Source organism: Camelina sativa, chromosome 5 (assembly GCF_000633955.1).
Source record: "Camelina sativa cultivar DH55 chromosome 5, Cs, whole genome shotgun sequence".
NCBI classification, from domain to species: Eukaryota; Viridiplantae; Streptophyta; class Magnoliopsida; order Brassicales; family Brassicaceae; genus Camelina; species Camelina sativa.
This window is the reverse complement of record NC_025689.1, coordinates 32745632-32754957: the sequence shown is the minus strand read 5'-3', so window position 1 is coordinate 32754957 and position 9326 is coordinate 32745632. Positions and strand designations below refer to the sequence as shown.

Here is a 9326-nt window from a genome sequence, read left to right as displayed (position 1 = left end):
TTTTTTTTTTTTTTTTTTTTTTTTTTTTTTTTTTTTTCTGATGGGTTTCGACCAATTCCAGGTACTAATACATTTAACATTCGTAATGTTGCTACTCCTTAACCAATTTTTAAGAGACCATTGTTATGTATGCTTTTACCATATTGCTAGTGGCTAGAAAAGTTAAAACCTTTTGCACATATTGGAGCTCTTTCTTTTTTTGATGGTTTTTGACTACAATCTCTAGAGCTCTTGATTGTTGGGTGTGGAAGATACAACCACCTTCTGAATCCCCAAGTCCGTCAGTTTGTAAAGTCAATTGGCATGAAGCTTGAAACAGTTGATTCTGTATGTCTACTGCATCCTCTTGCTTTGTTTTTACTCATGTCCTTGTTCTTTTTGTTTTGGAGTATTGTCTGTGCTTATTGATAAACAAATCTGAATTTTATGCAGAGAAATGCTGCGTCAACTTACAACGTTCTGAATGAGGAAGGCAGGATTGTGGCTGCTGCTTTGCTTCCTTATGGAGTTACATCGTAAGAAACTCTCAACAACTCTGGAATATTGTAAATCTATCTTCGAACCACTCTGAGTCGACATTCATAGTTGAAACACCAACACGGTCTTGTCTACTGTAAATAAAAATAAATCAGTCGAAACCTTTGTAAAGAGAATCAAAATTTCCATCCTTATATGTTCAGGATAACCACATTATTGCAATATTGAAATTGTCCTTGTTCACAGCTTAAACTAGATTTGAGTGTTATTTGATAAATAGAAGATACTATCCTGCTTTATTCCATTGTTTACATGAATTGTTCTCCAAGAACACACTGAAAACCTGGTAACGAACCTAAACCACAAGCACTTCTGTGATTAAAGCATAAAAGATACTGAAAATAAATGTTGAAATTTCTTCGATACGCCTTGCTCTTTAAAGTGATTCTTTCTCTCTGTAGCAGTTTTGCAGGTGAGTCAAACTCTGCGATTCGCCCTGCTCATGAAAAATGTGAATTTAGAAATCATTACTATGAGTGTGAATGTATGTGAAAACACATGTATATTGTTCTTACCATCACTCAGAACAAGAACAAGATCACTCTCGATCACTGTGTGGATTCTGTGTGCTATAGTCACCACTGTTCGATCTTTAAACTCTTGACTGATGATCTTTTGTATCACACCATCTGTTGCAGAATCAACTGAAGCAGTGGCTTCATCAAGTACCAGAATGTTGCTTTTCTTCAACAACACCCTTCCAAGACAGACAAACTGTGATCTGTCTACTTTGTTATTTACCTGTTGGTCTTTGAAGACGATTGATCCTACATTTGGCCAGTTATCAAGAGGTCTGTGATCATCAATTACTAGAGGTGCTTCACTGGGGATTTTGGAGTACTGAAGAATTCGTTCTACAGAAATCATCTTGTTTTCTGCATTGCATATGTTCCATATCACTGTAACTTGTCAAACGTTCAGACTTAAGCCATATGTGACCCCAAGACCAGCAATACCTGTAAGGAAAGGTGAACATGAAGTTTGAGTTCTGATCCCATTAGAAGAAGTAGCTACTGTTTTATGATGTATGAAACTTACTTGGATTGATGACACCTTCAGGGAGAGTCGCAAGTAACACCAAGGAAAAAGCAAAGACAATTACTCCTTTCTCTGTTTCTTCATCTTGCACTAGCTTTGCTTCTTTCTTTTTATTCTCTGTTGGGATGTTATGCTCTGAGTCACACTGTGTCTGTAGACTCTCTGATATTGATGCTGTGTCATCTTTTGATTTCTCTTTGAAGTTTCTGCTTGACTTTTCAATTGATAGAATTGAGTCTAGTGCTACGTTATAAGCTCCTCGAATTTGCCTGCTTGCATCACTCTGGGTTATAAAGGATTGATTGAGTGGGGTATACGAGCATATGTTAGAAGACGGGTTCTCGCCCGATGTTCTAACTTACAACATTGATTAAGAAAAAAAGCAAAAACTAATAATATGATTTGTCCAAGGAAAAAAAAAAAAAAAGAACCAATAATGATATTTGGAAAAATAGTTATTTTAATACTAGTGTTTATCAAAATACTAGTAAAATTTCAAAAGAAAATAAAAATAATGTAAAAGTAATTGTGGGTTTGCGTTAAAAAGTAAAAGAAGTAAGAACTATCTCTATTATCCTATTTCTGTTATATAATTGACGAAGTAGAAGAAGTGGATGTCATAGACCCAACGATCCCTAAGATCTCTATCCCGAATCGAGACGAACGCCATCAGTCTCTGTATCTGTTATTGCCCTTTGGTCGTCATCATTACGGGTTCGTATTTTTGTCTTTGAATGTTCTGTCCTTTTTCTCTCTCTCTCTCTCTCTCTCAATGTTCTGTCTTTGAATATGCTTGCTCAAATCTACATATTTGTTTTCTCTGTCTGTCTGCTTCTCTAGCATCGATTCAATTTTGTGGTTGGAGCATTCTGGGTGGTCCATTAAAAAAAACGTTTTTTTTTTTTTTTTTTTGGGTTTTGTTCTTTCTATGTCGACCTTGGTACTGTCAAGTGATTTGTAATTGTGGAAATTGACGTTTGTTTTTGTGGATCTCCCTGGTTCTTTCTTTAATTTAGAAGGTCCCTCCGGTTCTTACAAGTAGTGCTCAAACAGCAAGTGTGTGTTCTTTTGAGCTTCCGTACGGTTATGGAACTCTAGCTCGAGCCTTTATTTGTTTCAATCCAAAATATATAAAAAGCTGGAACCTTTATTTGTTTCAATCCAAAATATGAAAAAGCTCGAAACTTTATTTGTTTCAATCCAAAATATGAAAAAGCTTGAACCTTTATTTTCTTGGCGGCCGTCTCTGAAAGTTTTTTGTTTTTTTTGGTTACCTGAAACAATTTCAATTCCACTTAATCTGGTAGTTGGTTGCTGAAGTTTATTACTTGTGATCTTCATTGGCGCAAATTTGAGATTCTGCAAAGTTATAGAAATATCTAATCTTTTTTGATGGGGTGCATTGTAATTGTTGCATCACTCTATGTTTCAGGCACTGTTAATCTCTCTATGGATGCCAAAACCTGCTCGGGAGATGCAATCAGCTGGCTCCCACACGAAGTTTTGGGCAAAATTTTGTCCTTACTGCCGACAAAACAGGCTGTGTCAACATCTGTTCTCTCGAAAAAGTGGAATCATATGTACAGATTGGCGGATAGTCTTGATTTTGATGACTCCGTCTCGCTGCATGCGGAAGAGGGTGGTAAACAAACGAGTTATGTGTTTTCAGATAGCTTCAAGAAAATTGTGGATCGAACACTGGCTTTGCAATGTGATTATTCGATCAAGAAGTTCTCACTAGCATGCCACGTTGGCGCGGTTAATGAAGGCCAAAAGGCTTGTGTGGGACGCTGGATATCTAATGTTGTAGGACGCGGTCTCGTTGAATTGGACTTACGCATAAAAGATCGGGGTATACACTTTCTGCCTTCTCAGCTCTTCGCAAGCAAAACACTGGTTAAGCTGACACTGGGAACAAAGCTCTACCTTGGAAAGCTTCCTTCATATGTGTCACTTCCATCTCTCAAGTTTCTCTTCATCGATACGGTTTTCTTTGAATATGAAGATTTGTGTTGTGTGCTTCTCGCTGGTTGCCCGGTGCTCGAGGAGTTATCAGTCCATCACAAAGACAATGCTATCCCTCACATCATATCGAGTCCGACGGTCAAGAGACTATCAGTTCACTACAACTTTCATAGCGAGAACGAACTGTCATTGGACCTGCCAAAGCTAGAGTACCTTGACTACTCTGATTTCGCCTTGTATGAATATCCACAAGCTAACTTGGGATCCCTTGTAGAAGCTAAGCTGGATCTTTATCCGGCTGAACATGTGGAGAGGCCAGGTGTAACTAATCTCATCATGGGGATAAGAAATGTTGAGATCCTTCATCCATCTCCCGCCTCAGTTGATGTAAGTTAGCCAATTTCTTTCTATCCTTTTGAAAATCCTTGGGACATTATTAAACTGTGATATTGTGTGTTTCAGGTGATCTACTCATGCTGTAAATATGGGCTACTTCTACCGGTATTCAAAAATCTGGTTAATTTATCTTTTGGGAGTAAGGATAAACGAGGTTGGAAATTGCTGGCAACTATGCTTAAGCAGTCTCCAAAGCTTGAAACTTTAATCATCCAGGTATACTCTTAAGTCTTAACAAACAAAACCTATGAATAAATACATATACACAACGTAACTTGGTGGTTGATCATGTACATACATCTTCTTGATTGGATGCTTCTTCAGGATCTGAATGGTTACAGAGGCGATGTCTCCATGCCTCCGAACCAAGTGAAGGTGTTGCATGTTCTGAATTATGGAGGAACTGATGAAGAGTTTAAACAGTTGGAGAAATGTTTTATTGGGAAAAAAACGTAATGCAGAAGCTGTGGTGGATGATGACATAAGTTTGCAAACCAAAAGGAGATATAACGATGCTTCATGGAGTTTCACTTCCAGGAAAATGCCATTCCAGAGTGGCATAAGACGTCTAGATTCATATTACGCTATGTAACTTTAAACTCATATATTGTTTCTACTAGATTTTTTTTTCATTTTTTGTCACACTTTATAGTACAAACCCACTTATCATGTGACTTCTTCGTCTAGACTCAAGAGCATGAAAGTTATCTCCTTCTTATTTACAGGATTCCCCTGTGGGTTGGGTTTGTTTCTGTTCTGTAAGAGTCATTAGACTCGACTTCTTCTCCTTCGACAATCTTAGTTTCTTACGTCAATTTTCTCTTATGTTCAACTCCATTGTCGCCACTCTCTATCCCTCCATTTTCTCAGTGCTCTTGTTCTGAATGTGGAACAGCTGATAAAAGGTATTATTACGCGCAGTGTCATTTGATGGACTTGTAACCAATTATTGTAGATTTAATAAACACCCAATCAGTCTAAGCATCCGAAAGTTACATATGTACCCAGTGCCGTGCTCAGGCTATTGGTGGCTTAGGGCGGATAAAAATTATGGCTTTTGTTATTAAAGATATTAATGTTATAAAACATAATGCAAATATATAATGTTATATTATATATGTATATGTGTATATGTGTATGCATAATATATACATACTATAGTAAATAAATGGAGAGAGTAATATATGGAGTGAGAGACCGAGAGTAGAGGGGAGAGAGTTAAACAATGATGCTCTTCTTATTATTACTCTCTTCTCTTCTTACAACAACTCCTTATTTATAGTGAGCAACAAAAGACATGAGTCACACACTTATGCATTTGGTAATGACAAATGGTGAGTTAGTGTAATATAGCAACAAGTGTCATGACATGTGTCTTGTGATGGATTAATCACAATTATATTTCATAACAATTAAAATATATTTTTTTATTTCAAAGAAAACAATGATCTTAAGATGAAAAAAGAAATAGTATAAACCAAAATTTTGTATCTTTTTTCCTAAAAATAATTTTAGCCACAATTCCAATTAATTATCTCTTTTCTATTAATTGTCTTTCATTAATATTCTTATACTATATTAACTAGGTCTGAACCCGCGGTACACCGCGGGACGAATCTGATTTAATTTGTATTTTATACATATTAATGTAATATAATTTATATCTATATATTAGTAAAATGTATGAAAGTGTATTAATATGTATTGTTTTAATTTTTCTCTTCTGCTGAATAGTATTATTATTTTATACTACCGCTTTAATAAATCTTTGTTTGAATGTGTTTTGTATTGTTTCAGTTGTACTCGCGTTGGTTCAAGAGATTGCGGTGTAATTTGCGGTGTAACTATTATTATTTTAATTATGGTTATTTAAAGAGTATTATGATATTATAATAATTATTTTGAAAACAGTTTGTGTGTCTTAATATGGTCCTTTTAGTTGAATTTTTGAATTGATTGTTTAGAATTTAGCAGCTGGTTGGTTGTTTATCTTAAATTTTTTACTATAAATTAGGAATAATACTTTCTTTGTAATTTTACTACCTAAATTACATTTTTTTAACTTTTTAAATTTCATTACCTAAATTAATGTAATTCTATGGTAGCTCTAATAAAATATTTTGGATGTAACATTTACTTTAAAATTTATACATATGATAGTTATATATTTGTTAAAGCAATCATTAAATTTAATTTGACATATAATGGGATTATTTTGTATTACAAAATTATGTTACTATTGGGCCAAGCCTTTTCGTTTTTTTAATGAATTAAACATTTTTAAGACAAAAAAATAAAGATCACGTTAAGAGAAAAGGAATTGGGACCGACATTATTTGCTTTTTCTGTGTTGCTTTCTCACCATCTTCTTTGTTCCTCGATTCATCTTCAATTCTTACTCAAATCTTCACTTCATACATCAATTTCTTTTAATCTCAGTTCTATTAATCTAAACTCTCCATCGATATGTTATAGCAACCTGAAAAAAAAAACAAAAAAAAAACAAAAAAAAAGATGCTTTCGGGTAGTTCTCATTGACGATCGACTTCCATATGTTTGGGTTTCAGTCGAAATTTTTTCGATTGGGTTAATTCCTTCTACAATTCGATGATGTGGGTAAGCTGATTTTAGAATCTTTCTTAATTTGAATCTATTTACATGATCCCCGAAGCATCTAACAGATTTTGTATTCGACCCAAATCTTATTTTGTAAAAATTGTGAAGCTGTATCAAATAGTTTAATTTACAGGTTTTGTTGGATTATAGAAGATAAATTTGAATCAAATTTCCATTGTTATTAACAAATAGCTGAAATTTTGTTGTTTATTTCATGGATTTGGAGAAAACCGCAGTTGGTGCTCACATCAAATGACAATCATACCAATGGTATAACTTCTACAATTCAAGATAATCTGTAGCAATATATACAGTTATTTGCAATGACTTAATAACTTTGTTACGAATACAGGGGGGTTATTGATTGTAACAGAGATAAATAACAATCAGATAAGTACTTTGGAGATTGTTTAATTTATAATAGCTATAAGTTATTGGTTATGTGAAATGAAATGCTGATTACGGTTGTTATATTCTTATGGGTTATCTGCTAAACATCAAGAAATTACACTTTACAAAAGGCTGAGAAGAGTCATCATGATTGACACCACTCATATCTAAAGTATGTTTTAAAGGTATGTTTTCTGGAACCCCAACTGATTCAATCTAATGTAGTTTGGTTGTCTATCTAATATGTAATTTCTATTTATTATGCATTTTTAATGAAAGAAAACTATGAATAAGTTTAGGTGACAAACAAATTTTATTCAAGATGGATAAGTAAAAACTAAAACATTGAGATCTTAAAAATTTAGAAGCAGCATACTAACGTAAATTCTTCAGTTCATACTTCTGGCCAACACATGCTTCCTTGAATGAGTTGTATAGCACGCCATTGTAACTCCTCAAATCTTTATCACTTGTAGGTATCCTTCTCATTCCATAAGTTATCATTCTCAATGCTTACCAGAAACTGGTAAGTTTTTCCAACCAAACTCTTGATAGCTGGTGGCAAATTTTCTGGATCTTCCATCTATATAGAATAAAGTTTTCAATTAAATACTAAAAATATTTATCACATTTTGCCCAGTTAAAGAGTCATTTGTTTAAATAAAGACATATTACCTCATCAAAGGGTCCTTCAATTAGACTGTTAGCGGTACAACCAACAATTTCAGCAGCTGGGCTATCGAAAAGCATTAGTTTCATCTGTCCTGTTTGATCCATCACATTGACATGTGTTTTGAACCTAATAGATTTATGTATTAGAGTCATAATCGATTAAATATTAGGGACATGAGTAGTTTTGTTTATTACCTTGATAACACATTAGTCACTTGGGCGTGGCAAGTATCACACTGCCACTTTTGTTTCTTTGTCACAGACGCATTTCCATTAGTAGTAGAATTCACCTTGGAAACCTTCTTATTACACTTTTTACATGCAATGTAGTACCACGCCCAGTCACAGTCTATGGCGTAAATAGTACATATCAGCCTAACCTTACCAACCTACCATCAAGCAAATAACTTTAGTTGTATAATGCACACATGACATTTGAAAACTTAGATTAATTTAGTACATAATGGACATAGTAATACCTCAATGGCTTCCAAGATATCTTGGATGGTCCCATTCGCATATTGATGGTAGAATTCTCCATTATTTGCTAACTGCAGCTCACGTTTTGGTTTGCTCTCAAGTAAAGTGAGAGCAAGACCATCATTTGGCAACCTAGTTTGACAATTGGTTTAAGTTATTAATTTATAAAAACTGTATAAGTACTAAATAAATAGAAAATACTAACTTGTACTTACTTATTCTTGAACTCGACAATCTGACCATACTCTGGATTAATGGTGAGCTGTGATGCGTTAAAAGCATTTGCTATTGTCCTTACATCTACGATAGTAGTAAAAGCATATTTAGTCAAAACTTAATAAAGGAAATGATCCCCACAATTAGTATAGTTTCACTTAGGAGTAGTTTCGTACCATTGTAGATTTTGATTTTAGCAAATCTCAGAAGACAAATCATCATTTCAACATCGCCGTCTTGACATGCACCAAAGATTTGATCAGCAAATGATCCCCACAAAGTACATGTTAACCTTACATCACTGTTTTGAAAGCATCACAAAAGTTTTATGCTGTTTAAAATTTACAATTAAAGAATACAATTAATTTAAGTATGTTGAATTATATTTTAAAATGCTTTATACCTCTCATCCCTGAGTTCAACATCAATCTTGTTTGTTGGCTTGTTGTTAACATCTATTGTCTCCATCGCACCAACATTAACCACTTGACCAACAATATCTATGCTTGTAAACACGTAAACGGATTAGTAAGAAGACACATAAACTTTTGTAGAGATATTGAAAATACATAAGTTATTCATACGATTACCTATTAGGAAGTTTGGGTTGAGGTTCCCGGTTAGTACAGAATCAAATCGGGAAAGCGCTAGGTATGGCTCATCAGACAGAGGATCTATCTTCGCCACAATGGTTTGAGTCATGAAACCCATCTTGTATCGATGAGCAGTTGGTTTGAATTGACCTCCGGCAAAATTCAGTTGGAAATTTTCAACTGATCTCCATTCTCCTTGAGTGATCTTGCTCTCGAACCGGTTGATCAGATTCTTTTTCACGCTCGCATGAATCTTTGTACCCTGAAAATGACATTGCTGTTAAACTACTAATATTAATTTGATTTTGTATATAGTACTTATGTTTACTTACCTGAGCATCAGCGAGTACCATGTCAAATGATTCACCAAATTGTGTTGGATCTGTTCTCCAGGTATGAAGGACACGGACATGCACTTTCCAA

General features: G+C 34.4%; 1 protein-coding gene and 1 long non-coding RNA gene across 4 annotated transcripts; both read left to right on the top strand.

Annotated features, from left to right (window-relative positions):
- LOC104788268 (F-box/LRR-repeat protein At1g06630-like) lies at positions 2130-4761 on the top strand. Of its 3 annotated transcripts, none has more exons than XM_010513999.1 (4): positions 2130-2289; positions 3008-3927; positions 4003-4152; positions 4261-4761. In XM_010513999.1, exons 2-4 carry the CDS (start codon positions 3025-3027, stop codon positions 4390-4392), a joined length of 1185 nt encoding a protein of 394 aa, XP_010512301.1. In that variant the 5' UTR covers positions 2130-2289; positions 3008-3024; the 3' UTR covers positions 4393-4761. The 3 variants fall into 3 exon arrangements, with proteins under 3 accessions (XP_010512301.1, XP_010512302.1, XP_019101720.1); XM_010514000.1 differs by lacking the exon at positions 2130-2289 and adding an exon at positions 2296-2653; XM_019246175.1 differs by lacking the exon at positions 2130-2289 and having other exon boundaries at positions 2296-3927.
- LOC104788267 lies at positions 6270-9326 on the top strand. Its single transcript, XR_768213.2, has 4 exons — positions 6270-6552; positions 6789-6822; positions 6905-7127; positions 9297-9326. It is a non-coding gene; the product is annotated as an uncharacterized LOC104788267 (long non-coding RNA).

What these genes read in the sequence shown, in the direction of transcription:
- LOC104788268 (XM_019246175.1), top strand. Translation starts at nt 2,968, where the DNA reads ATGGGGTGCATTGTAATTGTTGCATCACTCTATGTTTCAGGCACTGTT. An exon ending in CATCTCCCGCCTCAGTTGAT is followed by an intron (nt 3,928 to 4,002) that starts GTAAGTTAGCCA and finishes TGTGTGTTTCAG; the next exon opens with GTGATCTACTCATGCTGTAA. An exon ending in TTGAAACTTTAATCATCCAG is followed by an intron (nt 4,153 to 4,260) that starts GTATACTCTTAA and finishes ATGCTTCTTCAG; the next exon opens with GATCTGAATGGTTACAGAGG.